The sequence below is a fragment of the Carcharodon carcharias genome, chromosome 7 (genome assembly GCF_017639515.1).
Source record: "Carcharodon carcharias isolate sCarCar2 chromosome 7, sCarCar2.pri, whole genome shotgun sequence".
Taxonomy (NCBI): Eukaryota; Metazoa; Chordata; class Chondrichthyes; order Lamniformes; family Lamnidae; genus Carcharodon; species Carcharodon carcharias.
The window spans coordinates 102,554,608-102,580,583 of record NC_054473.1 but is presented as its reverse complement, the minus strand read 5'-3'; the positions used below and the strand labels follow the sequence as shown (position 1 = coordinate 102,580,583).

At 46.6% G+C, this 25,976-nt stretch overlaps 1 protein-coding gene across 2 annotated transcripts in view; it reads right to left on the bottom strand.

Annotated features, from left to right (window-relative positions):
* ciapin1 (cytokine induced apoptosis inhibitor 1) overlaps window positions 1–25,976 on the bottom strand; it is a 171,515-nt gene that overhangs the window by 136,788 nt on the left and 8,751 nt on the right. Inside the window, exons 4-8 of one of the 2 annotated variants that reach the window (XM_041192448.1) lie at window positions 17,975–18,066; window positions 17,287–17,455; window positions 14,242–14,315; window positions 11,891–12,009; window positions 8,458–8,539 (exon numbers count right to left, since the gene is read on the bottom strand). In XM_041192448.1, coding sequence (XP_041048382.1) covers window positions 8,458–8,539; window positions 11,891–12,009; window positions 14,242–14,315; window positions 17,287–17,455; window positions 17,975–18,066 — 536 coding nt within the window. The remainder of the gene's footprint in view (window positions 1–8,457; window positions 8,540–11,890; window positions 12,010–14,241; window positions 14,316–17,286; window positions 17,456–17,974; window positions 18,067–25,976) is intronic. The other variant, XM_041192449.1, reaches the window with a different exon arrangement.

Sequence of the window (25,976 nt, the reverse complement as noted above, 5' to 3'; positions counted from 1 at the left end):
AAAGAGACCCCAGTGTAACAAACGAAGGGGAAAGTGATCCGAGTGTAACGAGAGAAGGGGAAAGAGATCCCAGTGTAATGGGAGAAGGGGAAAGAGATCCCAGTGTAACGAGAGAAGGGGAAAGTGTAACAAGAGAAGGCAAAGAGACCCCAGTGTAACGAGAGAAGGATAAAGTGGGCCAAGTGTAACGAGAGGAGGGGAAAGAGACCCCAGTGAAACGAGAAAAGGGGAAAGAGGTCCCAGTATAACGAGAGAATGGGAAAGAGTTCCCACTGTACGAGAGAAGTGGAATGAGATCCCAGCGTAAAGAGAGAAGGGGAAAGTGTAACGAGAGAAGGAGAAAGACACCCCAGTGCAACGAGAGAAGGGGAAAGTGGCCCCAGTGTAACGAGAGAAGGGGAAAGTAGCCCCAGTGTAACGAGAGAAGGGGAAAGTAGCCCCAGTGTAACGAGAGAAGGGGAAAGAGATCCCAGTGTAACGAGAGAAAGGGAAAGAGACCCCAGTGTAACAAACGAAGGGGAAAGAGATCCCAGTGTAACGAGAGAAGGGGAAAATGAACCCAGTGTAACGAGAGTAGGGGAAAAGTGTCCCCAGTCTAACGAGAGAAAGGGAAAGCGGCACAAGTGTAACGAACGAAGGGGAAAGAGATCCGAGTGTAACGAGAGAAGGGGAAAGAGATCACAGTGTAACGAGAGAAGGGGAAAGAGATCCCAGTGTAACGAGAGAAGGATAAAGTGGGCCAAGTGTAAGGGGAGACGGGGAAAGAAACCCCAGTGTAACAAGAGAGGGGGAAAGAGACTCCAGTGTAACGAGAGACGGGGAAAGAGGCCCCAGTGTAACGGGAAACAGGGAAAGAGGCCCCAGTGTAATGAGGGAAGGGAAAAGAGACCCTGTTATAACCAGACAAGGGGAAAGTGGCCCCAGTGTAATGAGAGAAGGGGAAAGTGGCCCCAGTGTAACGAGAGAAGGGGAAAGTGGCCCCAGTGTAAGGAGAAAAGGGGAAAGTGGCCCCAGTGTAACGAGAAAAGGGGAGAGTGGCCCCAGCGTAACGAGAGAAGTGGAAAGTTGCTCCAGTGTAACGAGAGAAAGGGAAAGAGACCCCAGTGTAACGAGAGAAGGGGAAAGTGTAACGAGAGAAGGGGAAAATGACCCCAGTGTAACGAGAGTAGGGGAAAGTGGCCTCAGTGTAACAAGAGAAAGGGAAAGAGACCCCAGTGTAACAAACGAAGGGGAAAGAGATCCGAGTGTAACGAGAGAAGGGGAAAGAGATCCCAGTGTAATGGGAGAAGGGGAAAGAGATCCCAGTGTAACGAGAGAAGGGGAAAGTGTAACGAGAGAAGGGGAAAGAGACCCCAGTGTAACGAGAGAAGGGGAAAGTGGCCCCAGTGTAACGAGAGAAGGGCAAAGAGATACCAGAGGAACAAGAGAAGGGGAAAGAGACACCAGCGTAACAAGAGAAGGGGAAAGTGGCCTCAGTGTAACGAGAGAAGGGGAAAGTGTAACGAGAGAAGGGAAAAGAGACTCCAGTGTAACAAGAGAAGGGGAAAGTGGCCCCAGTGTAACGAGAGAAGGGGAAAGAGATCCCAGCGTAACGAGAGAAGGGGAAAATGAACCCAGTGTAACGAGAGTAGGGGAAAAGTGCCCCCAGTCTAACGAGAGAAAGGGAAAGTGGCACAAGTGTAACGAACGAAGGGGAAAGAGATCCGAGTGTAACGAGAGAAGGGGAAAGAAATCACAGTGTAACGAGAGAAGGGGAAAGAGATCCCAGTGTAACGAGAGAAGGATAAAGTGGGCCAAGTGTAAGGAGAGAAGGGGAAAAATACCCCAGTGTAACGAGAAAAGGGGAAAGAGATCCCAGTGTAACGAGAGAAGTGGAAAGAGATCCCAGTGTAAAGAGAGAAAGGAAAAGAGACCCCAGTTTAATGACAGAAGGGGAAAGTGGCCCCGGTGTAACGAGAGAAGGGGAAAGAGACCCAGGTGTAAGGAGAGGAGGGGAAAGAGACCCCAGTGTAACGAGAGAAGGGTAAGGAGACCCCAGTGTAACGAGAAGGGTAAAGAGACACCAGTGTAACGAGAGACGGGTAAAGAGACCCCAGTGTAAGGAGAGGAGGGGAAAGAGACCCCAGTGGAACGAGAGAAGGGAAAAGAGACCCCAGTGTAACGAGAGAAGGGAAAAGAGACCCCAGTGTAACGAAAGAAGGGGAATGAGACCCCAGCGTAACGAGAGACGGGGAAAGAGGCCTCAGTGTAACGAGAGAAGGGGAAAGAGACTACAGTGTAACGAGAGAAGGGGAAAAAGAGCCCAGTGTAACGAGAGAAGGTGAAAGAGAGCAAAGTGTAACGAGAGAAGGGGAAAGAGAGCCCAGTGTAACGGCAGAAGTAGAAAGAGACCCCCTGTGTAACGAGAGACGGGGAAAGAAACCCCAGTGTAACAAGAGAGGGGGAAAGAGACTCCAGTGTAACGAGAGGCGGGGAAAGAGGCCCCAGTGTAACGGGAAACGGGGAAAGAGGCCCCAGTGTAATGAGGGAAGGGAAAAGAGACCCCGTTATAACCAGACAAGGGGAAAGTGGCCCCAGTGTAATGAGAGAAGGGGAAAGTGGCCCCAGTGTAACGAGAGAAGGGGAAAGTGGCCCCAGTGTAACGAGAAAAGGGAAAAGTGGCCCCAGTGTAACGAGAGAAGGGAAAAGTGGCCCCAGTGTAACGAGAGAAGGGGAAAGTGGCCCCAGTGTAACGAGAGAAGTGGAAAGTTCATCCAGTGTAACGAGAGAAAGGGAAAGAGACCCCAGTGTAACGAGAGAAGGGGAAAGTGTAACGAGAGAAGGAGAAAATGACCCCAGTGTAACGAGAGTAGGGGAAAGTGGCCTCAGTGTAACGAGAGAAAGGGAAAGAGACCCCAGTGTAACAAACGAAGGGGAAAGTGATCCGAGTGTAACGAGAGAAGGGGAAAGAGATCCCAGTGTAATGGGAGAAGGGGAAAGAGATCCCAGTGTAACGAGAGAAGGGGAAAGTGTAACAAGAGAAGGCAAAGAGACCCCAGTGTAACGAGAGAAGGATAACGTGGGCCAAGTGTAACGAGAGGAGGGGAAAGAGACCCCAGCGAAACGAGAAAAGGGGAAAGAGGTCCCAGTGTAACGAGAGAAGGGGAAAGAGTTCCCAGTGTAACGAGAGAAGTGGAAAGAGATCCCAGCGTAGAGAGAAGGGGAAAGTGTAACGAGAGAAGGAGAAAGACACCCCAGTGCAACGAGAGAAGGGGAAAGTGGCCCCAGTGTAACGAGAGAAGGGGAAAGTAGCCCCAGTGTAACGAGAGAAGGGGAAAGAGATCCCAGTGTAACGAGAGAAAGGGAAAGAGACCCCAGTGTAACAAACGAAGGGGAAAGAGATCCCAGTGTAACGAGAGAAGGGGAAAATGAACCCAGTGTAACGAGAGTAGGGGAAAAGTGTCCCCAGTCTAACGAGAGAAAGGGAAAGCGGCAAAAGTGTAACGAACGAAGGGGAAAGAGATCCGAGTGTAACGAGAGAAGGGGAAAGAGATCACAGTGTAACGAGAGAAGGGGAAAGAGATCCCAGTGTAACGAGAGAAGGATAAAGTGGGCCAAGTGTAAGGGGAGAAGGGGAAAGAGACCCCAGTGCAACGAGAAAAAGGGAAAGAGATCCCAGTGTAACGAGAGAAGTGGAAAGAGATCCCAGTGTAAAGAGAGAAAGGAAAAGAAACCCCAGTTTAATGAGAGAAGGGGAAAGTGGCCCCGGTGTAACGAGAGAAGGGGAAAGAGACCCAGGTGTAAGGAGAGGAGGGGAAAGAGACCCCAGTGTAACGAGAGAAGGGGAAAGAGACCCAAGTGTAACGAGAGAAGGGGAAAGAGACCCCAGTGTAACGAGAGAAGGGGAAAGAGACCCCAGTGTAACGAGAGAAAAGAGAAAGAGAGCCCAGCGTAACGAGAGAAAGGGAAAGATACCCCGGCGTAACGAGGGAAGGGGAAAGAGGCCCCAGTGTAACGAGAGAAGGGGAAAGAGGCCTCAGTGTAACGAGAGAAGGGTAAAGTGACCCCAGTGTAACGAGAGAAGGGTAAAGAGACACCAGTGTAACGAGAGACGGGTAAAGAGACCCCAGTGTAAGGAGAGGAGGGGAAAGAGACCCCAGTGGAACGAGAGAAGGGAAAAGAGACCCCAGTGTAACGAGAGAAGGGAAAAGAGACCCCAGTGTAACGAAAGAAGGGGAATGAGACCCCAGCGTAACGAGAGACGGGGAAAGAGGCCTCAGTGTAACGAGAGAAGGGGAAAGAGACTACAGTGTAACGAGAGAAGGGGAAAAAGAGCCCAGTGTAACGAGAGAAGGGGAAAGAAACCCCAGTGTAACAAGAGAGGGGGAAAGAGACTCCAGTGTAACGAGAGGCGGGGAAAGAGGCCCCAGTGTAACGGGAAACGGGGAAAGAGGCCCCAGTGTAATGAGGGAAGGGAAAAGAGACCCCGTTATAACCAGACAAGGGGAAAGTGGCCCCAGTGTAATGAGAGAAGGGGAAAGTGAACCCAGTGTAACGAGAGAAGGGGAAAGTGGCCCCCGTGTAACGAGAGAAGGGGAAAGTGGCCCCAGTGTAACGAGAAAAGGGAAAAGTGGCCCCAGTGTAACGAGAAAAGGGAAAAGTGGCGCCAGTGTAATGAGAGAAGGGGAAAGTGGCCCCAGTGTAACGAGAGAAGTGGAAAGTTGCTCCAGTGTAACGAGAGAAAGGGAAAGAGACCCCAGCGTAACGAGAGAAAGAGAAAGAGACCCCAGCGTAATGAGAGAAGGAGAAAGAGACCCCAGCGTAACGAGAGAAGGAGAAAGAGACCCCAGTGTAATGAGAGAAGGGGAAAGAGACCACAGTGTAACGAGAGGGGGGAGGGAAAGAGACCCCAGTGTAACGAGAGGGGGAGGGAAAGAGACCCCAGTGCAACCAGGGAAGGGGAAAGAGACCCCAGCGTAACGAGAGAAGGGGAAAGAGGTCTCAGTGTTACGAGAGAAGGGGAAAGAGACTACAGTGTAACGAGAGAAGGGGAAAGAGAGCCCAGTGTAATGAGAGAAGGTGAAAGAGAGCAAAGTGTAACGAGAGAAGGGGAAAGAGAGCCCAGTGTAACGGGAGAAGTGGAAAGAGATCCCAGTGTAACGAGAGAGGGGGAAAGAGACTCCAGTGTAACGAGAGACGGGGAAAGAGGCCCCAGTGTAACGGGAAACGGGGAAAGAAGCCCCAGTGTAACGAGAGAAGGGGAAAGAGACCCCAGTGAAAGGAGGGAAGGGGAAAGAGACCCCAGTGTAACGAGAGAAGGGGAAAGAGACCCCAGCGTAACGAGAGAAGGGGAAAGAGACCCCAGTGTAACGAGTGAAGGGGAAAGAGACCCCACTGTAACGAGTGAAGGGGAAAGAGACCCCAGTGTAATGAGGGAAGGGAAAAGGGACCCCGTTATAACCAGACAAGGGGAAAGTGGCCCCAGTGTAATGAGAGAAGGGGAAAGTGGCCCCAGTGTAACGAGAGAAGGGGAAAGTGGCCCCAGTGTAACGAGAAAAGGGGAAAGTGGCCCCAGTGTAACGAGAGAAGTGGAAAGTTGCTCCAGTGTAACGAGAGAAAGGGAAAGAGACCCCAGTGTAACGAGAGAAGGGGAAAGTGTAACGAGAGAAGGGGAAAATGATTCCAGTGTAACGAGAGTAGGGGAAAGTGGCCTCAGTGTAACGAGAGAAAGGGAAAGAGACCCCAGTGTAACAAACGAAGGGGAAAGAGATCCGAGTGTAACGAGAGAAGGGGAAAGAGATCCCAGTGCAATGAGAGAAGGGGAAAGAGATCCCAGTGTAACGAGAGAAGGGGAAAGAGATCCCAGTGTAACGAGAGAAGTGGAAAGAGATCCCAGCGTAAAGAGAGAAGGGGAAAGTGTAACGAGAGAAGGGGAAAGAGACCCCAGTGTAACGAGAGAAGGGGAAAGTGGCCCCAGTGTAACGAGAGAAGGGGAAAGAGACACCAGTGTAACAAGAGAAGGGGAAAGTGGCCTCAGTGTAACGAGAGAAGGGGAAAGTGTAACGAGAGAAGAGAAAAGAGACCCCAGTTTAACGAGAGAAGGGGAAAGTGGCACAAGTGTAACGAACGAAGGGGAAAGAGATCCGAGTGTAACGAGAGAAGGGGAAAGAGATCACAGTGTAACGAGAGAAGGGGAAAGTGATCACAGTGTAACGAGAGAAGGGTAAAGTGTAACAAGAGAAGGGAAAGAGACCCCAGATTAACGAGAGAAGGATAAAGTGGGCCAAGTGTAAGGAGAGAAGGGGAAAGAGACCCCAGTGTAACGAGAAAAGGGGAAAGAGATCCGACTGTAACGAGAGAAGTGGAAAGAGATCCCAGTGTAAAGAGAGAAAGGAAAAGAGACCCCAGTTTAATGAGAGAAGGGGAAAGAGACCCAGGTGTAATGAGAGGAGGGGAAAGAGACCCCAGTGTAACGAGAGAAGGGAAAAGAAAGCCCAGTGTAACGAAAGAAGGGAAAAGAGACCCCAGTGCAACGAGAGATGGGGAAAGAGGCCCCAGTGTAACGAGAAATGGGGAAAGAGGCCCCAGTGTAACGAGAGAAGGGGAAAGAGGCCCCAGTGTAACCAGAGAAGGGAAAAGAGACCCCAGTGTAACGAAAGAAGGGGAATGAGACCCCAGCGTAACGAGAGACGGGGAAAGAAGCCTCAGTGTAACGAGAGAAGGGGAAAGAGACTACAGTGTAACGAGAGAAGGGGAAAGAGAGCCCAGTGTAACGAGAGAAGGTGAAAGAGAGCAAAGTGTAACGAGAGAAGGGGAAAGAGAGCCCAGTGTAACGGCAGAAGTGGAAAGAGACCCCCGTGTAACGAGAGACGGGGAAAGAAACCCCAGTGTAACAAGAGAGGGGGAAAGAGACTCCAGTGAAACGAGAGACGGGGAAAGAGGCCCCAGTGTAACGGGAAACAGGGAAAGAGGCCCCAGTGTAATGAGGGAAGGGAAAAGAGACCCCGTTATAACCAGACAAGGGGAAAGTGGCCCCAGTGTAATGAGAGAAGGGGAAAGTGGCCCCAGTGTAACGAGAGAAGGGGAAAGTGGCCCCAGTGTAAGGAGAAAAGGGGAAAGTGGCCCCAGTGTAACGAGAAAAGGGGAAAGTGGCCCCAGCGTAACGAGAGAAGTGGAAAGTTGCTCCAGTGTAACGAGAGAAAGGGAAAGAGACCCCAGTGTAACGAGAGAAGGGGAAAGTGTAACGAGAGAAGGGGAAAATGACCCCAGTGTAACGAGAGTAGGGGAAAGTGGCCTCAGTGTAACAAGAGAAAGGGAAAGAGACCCCAGTGTAACAAACGAAGGGGAAAGAGATCCGAGTGTAACGAGAGAAGGGGAAAGAGATCCCAGTGTAATGGGAGAAGGGGAAAGAGATCCCAGTGTAACGAGAGAAGGGGAAAGTGTAACGAGAGAAGGGGAAAGAGACCCCAGTGTAACGAGAGAAGGGGAAAGTGGCCCCAGTGTAACGAGAGAAGGGCAAAGAGACACCAGTGGAACAAGAGAAGGGGAAAGAGACACCAGTGTAACAAGAGAAGGGGAAAGTGGCCTCAGTGTAACGAGAGAAGGGGAAAGTGTAACGAGAGAAGGGAAAAGAGACTCCAGTGTAACAAGAGAGGGGGAAAGTGGCCCCAGTGTAACGAGAGAAGGGGAAAGAGATCCCAGCGTAACGAGAGAAGGGGAAAATGAACCCAGTGTAACGAGAGTAGGGGAAAAGTGTCCCCAGTCTAACGAGAGAAAGGGAAAGTGGCACAAGTGTAACGAACGAAGGGGAAAGAGATCCGAGTGTAACGAGAGAAGGGGAAAGAGATCACAGTGTAACGAGAGAAGGGGAAAGAGATCCCAGTGTAACGAGAGAAGTGGAAAGAGATCCCAGTGTAAAGAGAGAAAGGAAAAGAGACCCCAGTTTAATGACAGAAGGGGAAAGTGGCCCCGGTGTAACGAGAGAAGGGGAAAGAGACCCAGGTGTAAGGAGAGGAGGGGAAAGAGACCCCAGTGTAACGAGAGAAGGGGAAAGTGACCCCAGTGTAACGAGAGAAGGGGAAAGTGACCCCAGTGTAACGAGAGAAGGGGAAAGAGACCCCAGCGTAACGAGAGAAGGGGAAAGAGACCCCAGCGTAACGAGAGAAGGGGAAAGAGACCCCAGAGTAACGAGAGAAAGAGAAAGAGACCCCAGCGTAATGAGAGAAAGAGAAAGTGACCCCAGCGTAACGAGAGAAGGGGAAAGAAGCCCCAGTGTAATGAGAGAGGGGGAAAGAGACCCCAGTGCAATGAGAGAAGGGGAAAGAGACAGCTGGGAAACAAGTTGAGAAAATTTACATCAGTGTAACAAGCTGCGGGAAACAGTTACTGGGAGGCTTTGCACATACTCCACTATTCTTTCCTGTAATTGCATGCTGGAGATTGATTGGCTGCCACGCCTGGCACCTTGGGGATACTCACACTTCCACAAGATGATTTCACCTGTGGTGTCTTCACACCTTTGGATCCTTTTCCACCCAATTCATCAGCCAGCCCACAGGTGCTGAAACACAGACTGGGAGTTACTTTTCAGCTCATTTTAGTAATAAGGAATGATTAACTCATATGTATTAACTAAATCAATCAATATAAAAAAAATTGGTTATTACCCAGACTCAACATGCTCTGATACACTCAGCAGAATGACATAACAACCTGATAAAGGGAGGTCCAGAGGGTGAAGGAAGGAGAGGTGATCAAGGGTAGGTCATGCTTAATTCTTTTACGGGACGTGGGTGTCGTTGGCTAGGTCAGCATTTATTGTCCAACCCCAATTATCCTTAAGAAGGTGGTGGTGAGTTGCCTTCTTGAACCTCTTCAGTCAATATGGTGTAGGTACACCCACAGTACTGCAAGGGAGGGAGTTCCAGGATTTTGATCCAGCAACAAGTGAAGGTACGGCAATATATTTCCAAGTCAGGATAGTGAGTGACTTGGAGGGGAACCTCCAGGTGGTGATGTTCCCATGTGTCTGCTGCCCTTGTCCTAGGTGATGGAGGGCGCTCATTTGGAAGGTGCTGTCATAGGAGCTGTGGTGAGTTGCTGCAGTGCATTTTGCAGATGGTACACACTGCTGAAGCTGCGCATCAGTGGTGGAGGGAGTGAATGCAGAAGGTGATGAATGGAGTGCCGATCAAACAGGTTGCTTTTTTCTAGATGCTGTTGAGCTCTTCGAGTGTTGTTGAGGCTGCATTCATCCAGGCAAGTGGAGAGTATTCCATCACACTCCTGACTTGTGCCTTGTCGATGGTGGACAGTGTCTGAAGTGCCAACTCCAGCCAAAGATTACTTATGGGCATATTGAACTTTTAAGGAAGACTTATATGTTTTTTAAAGAAATACAAGCAAGCACACTGAGCAAAAGATGGCTGATAATGCAAAGTGACCACATTCTAGAAAGTTTGTGTATAGATTATACTGACAGGCTTGTCTTGAGAGAACATGGAATGTTGCACCTGAAAAGCTTTCATGGCCTCCTTCGAGCATAAACACTTGAAAGGTGGATAGGAAAGATGCCAAAGACTGAACTTTAATTTCCTGTGGTTGCGGAGACAAAGACTGATTACTACGTCTCAGCAAACATCTAAAATCCATCTCCTGTTGATTCCTATTTCAGAATTTGTAAAATGGTCAGAGGTGAAATAAAACAGACTCTCTGTGCAAGACATGGTTCCCCTCTTTCCCACCACCGCCCCCCGCCTTACAGGAATACACAGGGAAAATGGGTTAAAAAGCTAACTGCAGAGCAGTGCTCAACGAACTCGTCACCCTTGCAGCTGCAGGTGATCTCTCCCTCTGCAGAAGCCATAACCAAAAAGCAAATAGGCTATTTTCATCAGCTATCCTGCAAAGCCAATTGTCTCCAAACCAACTGCTAAACTGCCAAAGTCAGCTCTACCAGAATCACCCAACTTAACAGCCATAATGTTTTGCCATGTACACCTCACAGACAAGCCAAAAACAGATTTGTATTTTTTTTTTAAACTTTTATCTAGACTCCTAACTTCTCATTTTGGGTCTGTGTACATGAGTGCTGCATTTTTTATTACTTTTGGGGGGTTTTTAGTGACAAAGAAACTTACTCTGTCCTTGACTCAAGACAGCCTGGTTAAATCGGCTCCTTCTAAAAAATAAAGACATTTGAACTGGGAAATGATATCCACAGGGAAAAGGATCCCTTTTAAATTAACCTTGTGCAACCATCCGAAGGGGTCGAATAAAGAAGGGGAGCCAGCTCACTCTTCCTCACCCAGGGCGGAATAAAACTGGGGACCCATTTGGGAAGTTAACTAATTGGGGGCCTTGCCCAGGAACCACTCGTAACAACAGGCCATGGGGAGTCAGGTGATGAGTTACTCACCATAGGATTCCCAGCCTCTGGCCTGCTCTTGTAGCCACAGTATTTAAATGGCTGGCCCAGTTCAGTTTCTCGTCAAATGTAACCCCCACCATGTTAATAGTTGGGGATTCAGTGATGGTAATGCCAAGGGGAGATGGTTAGATTCTCTGTTACCAGTGAAAGATTATAGGAGTATGAGAGACTGACCAGTTTTAATAGTGTTAGATAAGAACATAAGAAATTGGAGCACGAGTCAACAATACAGCCTATTGAGCCTGCTGCACCATTCAATATGATTGTGACTGATCTTCAGTCTCAACTCTACTTTCCCACCGACTCCCCTTATCCCTCGATTCCCTGAGACAAACAATCTGTTGTCCCAGCCTTGAACATACTCAATGATGGAGCATCCACAACCTTCTCGGGTTGAGAATTGAAAGGATTTTCAAAAGGCGTTTGATACAGTGCCACACAACAGATCTAGGAGCAAAATTCTACCTCATGGAATAAAAGGGAAAGTAGGCACTTGGAGAAGAAATTGGCTGAGTGACAGGAAACAGAGAGTACTGATAAATGGTTGTCTTTCAGATTGGAGGAAGGTCTGTAGTGGAATTCCTCATGGGTCAGTGTTGGGACCCTTACTCTTCCTGATATATATCAATGACCTAGACTGTGATGTTCAGGGCATCATTTCAAAATTTGCAGATGATACAAAGATGGAAGATGTTGTCAACTGTGATGAGGATAGTCTTAAACTTCAAAAGGACATAGACATGTTGATGGATTGGACAGACAAGTGGCAGATGAAATTCAATGCAGAGAAGAGTGAGGTGATTCAATTTTGGCAGGAAGAAAATGGAGAGAGTGTATAAAATAAAGGGAGAGCCTCTAAAGGAGGTGCAGCAACAGAGGGACTTCTTCCATCTAGAAGGACAAGGGCAGCAGATACATGGGAACCTCACCACCTGCAAGTTCTCCTCCAAGCCACTCACCATCCTGACTTGGAAATATATCACCGTTCCTTCACTGTCGCTGGATCAAAATCCTGGAACACTCTAACAGCACTGTGGGTGTACCTACACCATATGGACAACAGGGGTTCAAGAAGACAGCTCACCACCACTTTCTCAAAGGCAATTAGGGATGGACAATAAATGCTGACCTAGCCAACGACGCCCACATCCCGTGAACGAATTTTAAAAATACTATCCTTAAACACTGAGTAAGCCATGGATCGATCTTTCTAAGATCGATCCTTCTCAGTTTTTGTTTTTCAATGGATGTATTTTTTGTGACATTTTGAATTGTTTCTTTAAATGTTTCCCACTTTTTATTTACCGTCATACCTTTTAGTTTATTTACCAATCAATCTTAGCAAGCTCTCCCCTCATACGTATCCAGTTGGCGCAAAAAGTCTTGTTTGTGATTGGAATATGTCGCTTTCAAACTTCATATGAATTGAATTGTATTATGATCACTATTTTCCAGTGGATGATGGGAGTGTGAGACACTGACCAGTTTTTACAGGCCCGTTTCTTTTTCTTGCCCTCTCCGCAGTCCATTGCTCGAAGCGAGGCCGGATCGGGTTTCTTCAAATCAGCTTCATCCAACAGTTCATCAGAATCAATGAGATCCTGGCGAAAGGCAGAGATACATGGCTGAGTTGTCACTCAGTACAGCTTCTACCCTTCCTATTGTACAGCCTGATTCCCTCCTTGAAAGAACAACAGTGAACCAGATAGGTTTTTACAGCTTCTCTAATTCACAGACTCAAACTGCCATGGTGGATTCTGAGCAAAGTCCATGGATTCCTAGACTATTAACATCACTTCACTCCCATAGCCAGCAGTCAGACAGATGGGCCTTTGAGCCTATAGACCTGTGCAGTGCCTGTGCAGAGCTGTGAAGCCATCTGGTGTTCGCTCAAGGCTGTTCTCAATGCTGATTATAGGTGATTCAGTATTTAACAATCATCCAGTTTTAAACTAAATAGCAGGAACTGCCTCCCAATCCCGGGTGAACGCCTGACTCTGCCCACCAATCCTGGGTAAACACTAGGATCTCCCCACAATCCCAGGTCACCAATCTCTGAGCGCATTCATTGGTGACAGAGCTCTGAGTTCACTGGGTGATTTATCCACCTAGCTGGTGGGTGCCTTTTGGTTGGCTGGATGGAGGAGTGTTTTTAATCCATTCTCAGGGTATGGATGTTGCTGGCAAGGCTGGCATTTATTACCCATTGCAAGCTGCCACAACTGAGTGGCTTGCTTGGTCACTTCAGCAAGCAGTTAAAGAGTCAGCAATATTAGGGAGGAGTGAGGGAGGGAGCTGACGGTCAATGTAGATTCAGTGTAGGGAAGGAATGGTACAGTGGCAGTGCTGGACTAAGGGATGGCATTAAACAGCTAGGGGAGGTCATCAGGATTTCACTGGAGTTTCCTAAATTCAGTATCAAACAGATGGTGGAGACACTGGAATCATCAGGCAATTTAATCTGCATTAAACCTGTCCCCAAGTGCAGCCTGTGAGATTGGGGACAATCCTCATCAGTCACGACGGGTTAGAGGAGAATGCATGGAGGTCCAGACCATCTCCAACTGGCTGAATTCCAGGAGGCACTGGTGAAAGTCAAACAATTCATCTGACTATCAGTGAAGCTGAATTGGAGCAGAGAAACTCAAGGCCAGGGAGTAGCAGCCAATGTGCATATGAATTCCCCTTTTTCTACTCTTTCCTCAAAGCCTTGTAAATGTTTCCTTTCCAAATATTTATCCAAATCAGTTTTACCAGTTGCTATTCAATCTGTTTTCACCCTCTCCCCTGCTAATTATCTGAAATGTGTCTTTTAGTTATTAACCTCCCTAGCAGTTGAAACAATCCCTTTTTATTTAATCTATCCAAATCCTGAATAACTTTGAACACCACCATTAAATCCCTCCAAGCCTTCTCTACTCCAAGGAGAACAATCCCAGCTTCTCCAGTCTCTCCATTTGGCGCAAGTCTTACACCCCGGTACCATTCTAGTAAAACACTGTTCAAGCCTTGAGACCCATCCAGTTTGGTTCCCAGAATTATACAATTCTCCAACTGAGATTAACTTGTGATCTGTAAAGGTTCAGTAAAAGTTAATATAGGTCAGATTTTCTTTATCTAAAGCCCTTGGGGTTGTATGCATTTCGGATTTCATATAATTTCAGTTTTTGGATTCTGCATTTAAACTTACATTACAATAGGCTAAGCCCTGACTAGCTATGGTCTAAAGTAAATAAAATGGCTAGAAAAGTAAGATGTATCAGCGAATAATAAATACAGATAAACAGCGTGGGCAAACACAAACTGTGTAGACTTCCCATGCTAAAGGTCGATGAGGTTTAAAAAAAAAATGTAGCTTTTGGATGTGTTTGGTTTTCAGATTTACAGATAAAGGATGTTCAATCTGCATTAGCTTAACGTAGTCTCAGCTTGGTTTGACTCGTAGCTCTTTCCCCAGGTCAGAAAGTTGAATTCAAGCCATCACACCAGAACTAGCTGTACCACTGATCCTACTCAGTGTTGTCTGCAGGATCCTCCATGGCTGCTTGTGAGGCCTGTGACAGAGAGCTGGTTAACACAAGCTCGCTCTCCACATGGTACATCACGCTATATGCTGCAATTCCCCATACAGGAGAGTTGGACGAGCTAGGAGGGAACAGCACTGAGAGTAAGCACAAAGATTAGAGGGACATCACCATCCTTGGGCCTTCTTTTACCTGGACCTCTAGGGCAGGAGCAGGGCCAGGGCAATTTTACATCCCCTCCCCCCCAACTAGGGCTCTGGGAGACCAGAAGTACAGGGAATCATGCAGAGTCTGAAAAGGTGAGCTCACCACATCATCGTCATTCATGTCTGTGGCTGACAGTGTCCAGGCTTTTCTCGTATTGAGGTCCAGCTGAGGTTTCTCTGTAACATCAAGATCCACGGGTTAGCCTGACTTCACACCTCACTCATTCTCAGCATCTGACCACCTGCAATGACCTAGCAGTTATGGACAGACACAATACTACTTCATTCACACCCACACTACATAAAACGAGTACAAAGCTCTCTCTTATATAATAAAAACAGAAAACGCTGGAAATACTCAGCAGGTCTGGCAGCAACAGTGGAGAGAGAAACAGAGTTAACATTTCAGGTCGTGAACTTTCAACAGGACTGGGAAAAATTAGATATAACAACTTTTATAAACGTGATATGGGGAGGGAGGAGAAGAAGTGAAGGTCTCTGATATAGCAGAAAATGGGAGAGATTAAACAATAAAGAGTCGATGGGACAGAACCAAAAGGAGAGGGAATGGGGCAAGTAAAGAAACAGAAGATGTATCCAGAGAATGGCAGAATTACAACCAGCTGCCATCCAAAAGCAAAAACGAGGAAAACAAAATGAAGACTAAAAGCGGCAAAGGGAAACAGACAAAATGGGCACGGGGAAAGACATTAGAGTGTAAAATTGTTGAACTCAGTGTTCAGTTCAGAAGACTGTAAAGTGCCTAATCGGAAGATGAGGTGCTGTTCCTCGAGCTTGCACTGAGCTTCACTGGTACACCGCAGCAAGTTGGGGATAGAAACGTGAGCATGAGAGCAAGGTGGAGAATTAAAATTGCAGGCAGCTGGAAGGTCAGAGGTCATGCTTGCGGGTTTAGCGGAGGTGTTCTGTAAAGCAGTCACCCAATCTGCATTTGGTCTCCCCAGTGTAGAGGAGACTGCATAGTGAGCAGTGAGTACGGTAGACTAAATTGAAAGAAATACATGTAGATCACTCCTTCATCTGGAAGGAGCATTTGGGGCTTTGGACAGTGAGGAGAGAGAAGGTAAAAGGGCAGGTGTTACATCTCCCGCGATTGCATGGGAAGGTACCGTGGGAAGGCTCTCCCTTATTGATCTTGAACCTCCAGACACCAGACAACATTCTTACCTGCGGCAGAGAAGAAAAGAGTTGACGTTTCGAGGACTCGAAACGTCAACTCTTTTCTTCTCCGCCGATGCTGCCAGACCTGCTGAGTTTTTCCAGGTAATTCTGTTTTTGTTTTTGTTTTACATTTCCAGCATCCGCAGTTTTTTGTTTTTATAACATTCTTACCTTGCTAGGAAATAATCTGACACATCTGTCTGACACCTTCAAACTAACCTCTCTCAGGTAGCTCACCGCACAGTGCCACTCACTCTCACCTCGGGAGTTCAGCTCTTTTGTCCATGTTTGAACCAAGGCTGTAATGAGGTCAGGAGCTGAGTGGCCCTGGCAGGACCTAAACTGAGCATTCATGAGATCATTGCTATGTAAGTTAACAAATATATCACTTGATAGTGTTGTTGATGACCTCTTCCATTACTTTACTGATGATTGAGAGTAGACTAATGAGGGGGTATTTGGCCGGGTTGAATTTGTGTACACAGGACATGCCTGGACAATTTTCCACATAGCTGGGTAGATGAGAGTGTTAGAGCTGTAATAGAACAGCTTGGCTAGGGGCGCGGCAAGTTCTGGAGCACAAGTCTTCATTACGACAACTGGATGTTGTCAGGGCCCATAGCATTTGCAGTATCCAGTGCCTTCAGCTATTTCTTGATATCACGTTGAGTGAATTGAACTGGCTGAAGACAGGCATCTGTGAAGCTGGGGACCTCCGTTCGGCACTTCTGGCTGAAAATGATTCTAAATGCTTCAGCCTTATCTTTTGCACTGACATGCTGGGCTCCTCCATCATTGAGGATGGGGATATGCATGGAGCCTCCTACGCCAGTGAGTTGTTTAATTGTCCACCAGCATTCACGACTGGATGTTGCAAGACTGCAGAGTTTAGATCTGATTCTTTGGTTGTGGGGTCGCTTAGCTCTGTCTACCACTTGCTGCTTCCACTGTTTTGGCAGACAAATAGTCCTGTATTATAGCTTCACGAGGTTGACACCTCATTTTTAGGTGTGCCTGGTGCTGCTCCTGGCATGCCCTCCTGCACTCTTCATTGAACCAGGATTGATCCCTGGCTTGATCTTAATGGTAGACTGAGGTATATGCTAGGGACCTCCATAGGTATGACAACACACAGTCCAGAGAAACCCATAAAGAGTGGCAGGGAAGACAGATACCTGATAAAAGAGGGAAATTTACTCTGTATTTAACACCACGCTCTACCTGTCCTGGGAACGTTTGATGGGGACAGTGTGTCAGAGAATTCCCAAGCCTGGTTGTGAAGAAGACACTGAGACTAGGATGCTTTAGTGGAGACTGTTTATCGTTCACCACAGACCTTACTTCTCCGCACTAACTCACCCACCCCCAGTGCTGGCTCACTCTTCTTTATATACACATCTGAGTATAATTAATCAACACCCAACATCTGTTCACCTTGTTACCTTCAATTACTGGGTATTTAACATCCATCAACAGAATCTATTAGATATGAACACGGTGCAGATGGAGTTTTACTCTTTATCTAACCCCGTGCTGTATCTGCCCTGGGTGTGTTTGGTGGGGATGGTATAAAGGAGCTTTACTCTGTATCTCATCATGACGTACATGTCCTGAGCGTGTTTGAAGTTGGTTGCCTGCATTTCAAACTGTTAGTTCCCCGCATGTTGAGCAAAGCATATTTAAAAATATTCAGAATATTCTTTGAAGTGATGATTGTGATTTCTCAGCTGATCTGCTGCTGCAATGTGTGCAATGCTGGACTCTCGGAGTCAGCAGCCAGAATGACAAGAAAGGGAGAAACTGGGTTTTCATTTATTCCTGGGGTGGGGGTATCAATGGCAAGGCTGCTTTTATTGCCTTGGTTACATAGCAGCACACAGGAAAATGATTAGTCCTGTTCCATAACCATGACTCCTTTACACACGTCACAAAGGCATCTGCTTTCAGGCAGTGAATCAACACCTACCAACTGCTTTCGGTTTTTTAACAAAGGACAGTTTCAGTTGAGCAGAGGATCCGATTTCAAAGTTTGGTTTCTTGGCCATCAACTCCACCTTTATCAAGTTGTTACCCTGGTAACCGACAGATTGTTTGATGGAACCCAGCTGCTCAGCTGTTAAAGACTCAGTTTGTATCTGTGAAGAAGCAGAGTTAGTGAATCTAGTTACTGCTGCTGAGTGTGCGAAGAGAATTAGGAACTACTCCAAGCAAATAAACTTATCGTGGAGCAGAGGGATGGCTGCCCCATCCACACTAGCTCAGTGGGTATATACATCTTCAATACAGACAACCCAAAGGTGCTGCAGCCAGGGCGAGGGAGAATACAATGTACCTGTGCTTCTGCTGCAACTCCGTGGTACACAGGGTGTGAAGTTACTCAAGGTTGGGCTGTATGTCTCCACTCACACAGGGAGAATAGTGACTGGGCTAAGGTCCCATTTCCTCTGGATCCACCAGTAACAGTCTGAGCCTTCAGGACTGCAGTCAGCCCTGATCATAGCCTCCCCATTGCCCTTCCTTGTCACCTCACCCCTTCCCAGCACAACTGCAGCCCCTCTCCAACCCCACTCCGTCTCCCTCCGCCAAAACCCTGCTCTGCCGCACCGCAGCTGAGTTGATCTCAGGCAAAAGATGGACTGACCGTATAGGCTTACCGTAAACAGCCCTACCTCAGTGATCTCGGTAAATCCAGCCAGCTTCAGGGCAGAGGTGAGCTGAGATCCAGTCTTCAGCTTGCTGGAATCACCTAATGCAAACACAAGAGAGCAGTGGGTCAGAGCATGACACTGCTCCATGGCAGATGTGAATGCAGTTTTGACCTCTTATGGCACTGCTCATTGAAGCACATAGGCAGAGGGGGATGACTGATACCCCTGCAACTCAGGGCACCCCATCTGCACCCCCTATCCAACACGACTGAATGGCACCTGATGGAACTGGGATGTGCAGAGGTGAGTAATGTCAGGGCCAGGCCTGGTTGCAAGGTCCTCCACAGCCAATCTTTTTTCTTTTTATTCTTTAATGGGATGTGGATGTCACTGGCAAGGCCAGCATTTGTTGCCCATCCCTAGCTGCCCCTGAACTGAATGGCTTGCTAGAACATTTCAGAGGGCGGTTAAGAGTCACATCTAGGCCAGAGCAGATAAAGAAGGCAGATTTCCTTCCCTAAAGGACATTAGCGAACCAGATGGGTTTTTACAACCAATGGTGGTAATTTCATTGTAGCACTATTACTGACATTTGCTTTCAATTCAGATGTTTGTTGATTAATTGAATTTAAGTTTTACAAGCTGCTGTGATGGGATTTAAACCCTTACTCTCCATACCATGAGCCTGAGCTTCTGGATTACTAGTCTGGTGACATTACCGCTGCACCACCACTAGCTCCTCCCAACATCTGCCAACGATGTACTCAGGCAGCACCAGCTTTAGGAGAGACGGGATTAAGAAAGTTTATTCGAAAGACATCCCAGTGAGATCTCCAATTGTATCTTTCTCTGCCCTCCATTGGGCAATCAGAGCTAACAGTTAGCACTGCAAGACTGAGTATGGAAGGGGCAGGGTAAAGCTCCCTCTGATTGCCCTGAAGAAAGCAACATTAGCTGATGTCTCTGCTTCCTATAGGTTTTCAGGGCTTCACAGTCAGATTGCCAGATGCAAGCTGATTTCTCAGCAAACACTAGCAGTGAATTGATATCAAATTTAAGCCCAAGGATGGCACCAGAGGCTCCTCATTTTCCATTGGCTTTGGCAGTGTTCAGGACCCAGGTGTCAGTATGTCGAGGTATAGCAAAGTGACAACAGATATCAATCCTCACACACTCAACCCTCAGTTTAATGTTAGCACTTCCCATAAATCTCACATTTTTGTCAACTGAGGATTCTCCCCAACAGCCAGGGTTGGCAGGCCTTTGGTCGCATCCATCACATTTCTTGCATTTAAGCTGTTTCCTCCTCCGTCCCAGAAGCAAGGGTCCTCACCTGCCTCCGTATTCAATAGGTCATTCTCCACCATTTCCACTAGCTCCAATGTGACACCACCAATCACACCGTCCCCTGCCCTCTCCTATCAGTGTTAATAAAGGACTGTTCACTCTAACACCCCAGTCTACTCCTCTATCTCCCCAACACCTCATCCCCTTCCCGTGGTGTCTTTTTATGCAATTGCAGGAGATGTAACACCTGCCCTTTATCTCCTCTCTCCTCACTGACCGAGGCCCCAAACACTCCTTCCAGGTGAAGTAGTATTGACTTCTACTTCTTTCAATTTAGTTTACTATATTCATGATGCAGTCTCCTCTACATTGGGGAGACCAAACACAGATTAGGTGATCACTTTGCGGGAACTCCTCCATTCAGTCCTCCCCGAGCTTCCATCACCTTTGATGTTAGCTGCCAGTCTCTTTTTGCTTCTCTTATTTGCTTTTTCACTTCCCCTTTGAACATTTTACATTCAGTCTGGTTCTCAATTGCATCATCCACTTGACATCTGTCATAAGCACATGTTTTCTTCTTCACCTTAATCTCCATCTCTCATCAAACAGGGAGCTCAGGATTTAGAGTTGTACCTTGACTGCACATAGGAACTTAGGATTTAGGAGCAGGAGTTGGCCATTTGGCCCTTCAGGCCTACTTTTCCATTCAATAAGATCATGGCTGATCTGGCTGTGGTCTCAACTCCACTTTCTGCTTGAGCCCCATCTCTTTACACCAAGACAGATAGACAAGGGAATCATCAGTAAACTGAGCTACCATAAGTTCAGTCCCTTCATCCAAATCATTGATGTAGATTGCATATAGTTGAGGCCCCAGCACTGATCCCTGTGGCACTCCACTTGTTACAGCTTGCCAACCTGAAAAATACCCATTTTTCCCTATTTTCTGCTTCCTGTTAGCTAACCAATCCTTTATCTGTGCTAATTATCATTACTTACTTTGGTGTAGTAAGGTAACCTTTGATGTGGCACCTTATCAAATGCCTTTTAGACATCTACAGGTTCCCCTTTATCCACCTTGCTTGTTACTTCCTCAAAAAGCTCTAAAATTAGTTAAATGTGATTGCCCTTTCACAAAGCCATGTTGAGTCTCCTGTTACATTATGCTTTTCTAAGTGCCCTGCTATAACCTCCTTAATAATGGTGTTTACTTGAGGGTCTGACTAAGTAGGGAGTGTTTGGGGGAATGTTTTGTAAGGCTAATTTTAATTGTGCAACTGTAATCATGTGTGCTTAAGTTTCCTTTGATTCTTTTTAATAAAACTTTTACTTTAAATCATTTTTAAATCCCAAAGTGTTACTGGACTTCTTGCTGCTGAGATCAGTACATTTGCTTCTTGTTTTCAAAATACAAGAAAAGGGTATGGCCTGTAAGTCAAGTTTCAATCTGGGATTTGGTTTGCGCAGCTGTGGTCATAACAAATTTGGGGGCTCTTTGTGGGAATATTAAAATTCCTTGATTGGGTTGGAGTTTGTGAATCCAAGTGTACGAGAAGAATGCTTAACTCAGGAGTTTTGGGTTGAGAGATTTTAAAGTGGTTGGACTGCAAAATGACTTTAGAAATTGCTAAGACTTTTCTGGGCCGAGGAAACGTGACTGTGGAGTGTTTGAAATCTCTGACTAAAACTTAGTTGAGAGAGTTAGCAGATGAAGTACAGGTAGAGATAAAAGCGGAATTTCGTAAGAATTTCGTAGCATTTAAAGTTGGAGGAAGGGATGCCTTAAACTAGCGGAGGTAGTATGACTTAAGTTGCAAATGAAGCAGCTTGATAGAAAGAGATAGAGAAAGGCAAAAGCTTGAATTGGAAGAAAAAGAAAGAGAAATGAAAAAAATTCGAGTTAGAAAGAAAGTAGAAAGAAAGAGGAATGATAAAGCTTGAAAAAGAAAAGGACAGTTAAAAGAAATAGAAATAAAAAAGCTTCAATGGTAAAAAGAGCAGAAAAAGGAAAAAAGATTGCAAGAAATAGAAATGCAAAAAATTGAACTTCAACTTGAGAGAGAGAAGTCAGCAATTGAGGAAAGAGATAGGGAAAGAGATAGAGAGCTTCAAGGAGAGAAAGGAGCCAGACAGTATGAATTGTCTAAAGTGAAACTTAGAATGAAGGAAGAAAGGAGAGATAGTGATTCAGGTGGGGACTTCGATTCCTTTGAGGAATTTTATTTAATTAAAAATCTTAGGTCTACATTTACAGAGGATGGAGTTGAAAGGTATTTTACCTCATTTGAAAAGGTAGCTATGAAATTGAAAACAAAAACAGAAATACCTGGAAAAACTCAGCAGGTCTGGCAGCATCGGCAGAGAAGAACAAAGTTGACATTTCGAGTCCTCATGACCCTTCAACAGAACTAAGTAGAAATAGGAAAGGAGTGAAATATAAGCTGGTTTGGGGGGGGGGGGGGGGGGGGGGGGGGGGGAGTTGTTGGGACAAGCAAGCAGTGATAGGAGGAGATAACCAAAGATGTCACAGACAAAAGAACAAAGAGGTGTTGAAGGTGGTGATATTATCTAAAAGAATGTGCTAATTAAGATTGGAGAGCAGGATGAGCAAGGTAGCTCTAGTGGGGGTGGAGTGAAATAAACCATGGGTGGAATACATTTAAAAATAATGGAAATAGGTGGGAAAAGAAAAATCTATATAAATTATTGGAAAAAACAAAAGGGAGGGGGAAGAAATGGAAAGGGGGTGGGGATGTAGGAGGGAGTTCAAGATCTAAAGTTGTTGAACTCAATATTCAGTCCGGAAGGTTGTGAAGTGCCTAGTTGGAAGATCAGGTGCTGTTCCTCCAGTTTGCGTTGAGTTTCACTGGAACAATGCAGCAAGCCAAGGACAGACAAGGGCCAGAGAGCAGGGTGGAGTGTTAAAATTGCAAGCGACAGGAAGGTCTGGGTCATTCTTGTGGACAGATCGAAGGTGTTCTGCAAAGCAGTCGCCCAGTCTGCGTTTGGTCTCTTCAATGTAGAGGAAACCGCACCAGGAGCAACGAATGCAGTAGACTAAGTTGGGGGAAATGCAAGTGAAAAGCTGCTTCACTTGAAAGGAGTGTTTGGGCCCTTGGACCGTGAGGAGAGAGGAAGTGAAGGGGCAGGTGCTGCATATTTTGCGTTTGCATAGGGAGGTGCCGTAGGTGGGGGTTGAGGAGTAGGGGGTGATGGAGGAGTGGACCAGGGTGTCACGGAGAGAACAATCCCTACAGAATGCCGCCGAGGCGGGGGTGGGGGGGGGTGCTGTGAAGGGAAGATGTGTTTGGTGGTGGCATCATGCTGGAGTTGGCAGAAATGGCGAAGGATGATCCTTTGAATGCGGAGGCTGGTGGGGTGATAAGTGAGGACAAGGGTGACCCTATCATGTTTCTGGGAGGGAGGAGAAGGCGTGAGGGCGGATGCGCAGGAGATGGGCCAGACACGGTTGAGGGCCCTGTCAACTACCGTGGGTGGAAAACCTTGGTTAAGGAAGAAGGAGGACATGTCAGAGGAACTGTTTTTGAAGGTAGCATCATCAGAACAGATGCGACGGAGGCGAAGGAACGGAGAGAATGGGATGGAGTCCTTACAGGAAGCGGAGTGTGAGGAGCTGTAGTCGAGGTAGCTGTGGGAGTCGGTAGGCTTGTAATGGATATTGGTGGACAGTCTATCACCAGAAATTGAGACAGAGAGGTCAAGGAAGGGAAGGGAATTGATAGAGATGTACCATGTGGAAATGATGGAGGGGTGAAAATTGGAAGCAAAATTAATACATTTTTCCAGGTCCCGATGAGAGCATGAAGCAGCACCGAAGTAATCATCGATGTACCGGAGAAAGAGTTGTGGGAGGGGGCCGGAGTAGGACTGGAACAAGAAATGTTCCACATACCCCATAAAGAGACAGGCATAGCTGGAGCCCATGTGGGTATCCATAGGCAAACCTTTTATTTGGAGGAAGTGAGAGGAGTTAAAGGAGAAATTGTTCAGTGTGAGAACAAGTTCAGCCAGACGGAGGAGAGTAGTGGTGGATGGGGATTGTTCGGGCCTCTGTTTGAGGAAGAAGCTGAGAGCCCTCAGACCATCCTGGTGGGGGATGGAGGTGTAGAAGGATTGGACGTCCATGGTGAAGAGGAGGCGGTTGGGGCCAGGGAGCTGGAAATTGTTGATGTGACGTAAGGTGTCAGAGGAATCACGGATGTAGGTGGGAAGGGACTGGACAAGGGGAGAGAGAAGGGAGTCAAGATAGCGAGAAGTGAGTTCCATGGGGCAGGAACAGGCTGACATGATCGGTCTGCCGGGACAGTCCTGTTTGTGGATTTTGGGTAGGAGGTCGAAGCAGGCCGTCCGAGGTTGGGTGACTATCAGGTTGGAAGCTGTGGGAGGAAGATCTCCAGAGGAGGTCAGTGACAGTCCTGGAAACAATGGTTTGATGTTAAGTGGTGGGGTCATGGTCCAGGGAGAGGTAGGAGGAAGCGTCTGCGAGTTGACGCTCAGCCTCCGCGAGGTAGAGGTCAGTGCTCCAAACAACAACAGCACCACCCTTGTCAGCGGGTTTGATGACAATGTCAGGTCTGAACCTGAGAGAACGGAGTGCAGTAAGTTCAGAGAGAGATAGGTTAGAATAGGTGAGAGGAGCAGAGAAATTGAGACAACTAATGTCACGCCGACAGTTCTCAATGAAAAGATCAAGAGAAGGTAAGAATCCAGAGGGAGGGGTCCAGGTGGAGGGAGAATATTGGAGGCTATGAAATTGAATTGGCCAAGGGGTGCTTGGACTACAATGTTACAGAGCGTGTTGCTAGGTACAGTAATGAATGTATATGCTAGTTTATCAGAGGAGCAGTCTGCAGATTACGAGATAGTAAAGGTGGCAATACTAAATGCTTATGAGCATGTCCCTGGACTTATCAGGTGAAATTCAGGACTGTAAGAAAGAGACCTCATCAGACTTTTGTAGAGTTTGCAAGAGAAATAGAAATTATCTGAGACCGATGGTTCAGGGCATTAAAATTAGACAAGTCTTCTGAAAACATAAGAGAGATTATGATTATCGAAGAATTTAGAAATAGTATTCCAGTAAACATCAAGACTTATTTAGATGAAAGATAAAGCAAAATGTTCAGGGAAGCTGCTGTTTTAGCCAATACGTATGATATTTCACACAAACAGTAGGAAAAGGGTCATATGGAAATCAGCAGGGAAGTTGGAGATTTAGGAAACCTAGTGATGGGAAAAATGTTAGTAATAAGGATCAAGCTGAAGGACGCCAGTCTATTAAAGATAGAAAGGTGGAAAGTAGAGTTGAAGGAAGGAAACTGAGATGTTACTATTGTAAAAAGGCTGGACATACAAGATCAAATTTTTGGAGGATAAACAGGAGAGCGATTGCAGTGATAAGAACTCAGAAAAGTTCTGGAAGTAAGAGTAGTGGGCTCTGAGATTCAGAAGCAAGATAGAGCAGTGGATTTTGTACAGGCGGAGCAGGAAGAATCAGTGGTAGCCAGAGAAGTGGGAATGTGTTCACCATGGAGACATAGCAAGGGTATTTAGGAAGGACAGAAAGTGAGGGAAAGGTGGAGGGGTGGCTCTGTTATTTAATGATGGTATTAGCACAATAGAGAGGAATGACCTAAATTCAGGAACCCAGGATGTAGAAACAGTTTGGGTAGAGATGAGAACTGGTAAAGGCAAGAAGTCACTTGTGGGAGTTGTGTACAGGCCCTCAAGCAGTAACCGCCTGGTCGGGTTGAGCATAAAGGAAGAAATCATTGGAGCTTGTCAGAAAGGCATGGTGATAATCATGGGAGATTTTAATTTACATATAAGCTGGAAAAGTCAGATGGGCAAAGATAGCCTGGATGGAGAGCATATTGAATGTTTTCGGGATAGTTTCTTAGCGCAGCACAGTCTGGAGCCAACCAAAGAGCAGGCTATAGTAGACCTGGTATTGAGCAACGAGATAGGATTAATTAATAATCTCATAGTAAAGGTACCCCTAGGTGGCCGTGACTATAATATGATTGAATTTTACATTCAGTTTGAGGGAGAGAGGAGTAGGTCCTATGTTTTTAACCTTAAATAAGGACAATTATGAGGGCATGAAAGCTGAGCTGGCTAAAGTGAATTGGCAAATTAGGTTAATAGAGATGCAGTGGCTAATATTTAAAAGGGATATTTCAGAGTGCACAGAATAGATACATTCCAATAAGCAAGAAAATGTCTAAGGGACAGACACACCATCTGTGGTTAACTAGAAAGATTAAAGGGAGTATCAAACTTAAAGAAAAAGCATATAATTGTGCAAGGACGGGTGGCAGGTCAGAAGACTGGACAGAATACAAGTGACAGCAAGGAATGATTAAAGGCTGATGAGGGAAAAATTAGAGTATGAGAGAAAGCTAGCTGGAAGTATAAAAACAGTAAGAGTTTTTATCAATACTTTTAAAAAGAGTTAACAAAATAAGTGCTGGTCCTATAGAAAGTGAGCCTGGAGAATTGATAATGGAAAACAAGGAGATGGCAGATGAATTGAACAGGTATTTTGCATCAGTCTTCACTATAAAGGATACAAGTAGCATCCCAGAAGCAGCCATAAACCAGGAAATGGAAATGGGTGAAGGAAGTCAGGAAAATTACAGTCACCAGAGGAGTGGTAGAGTAAATTGTTGGAGCTGTGGGCTGACAAGTGCCCAGGTCC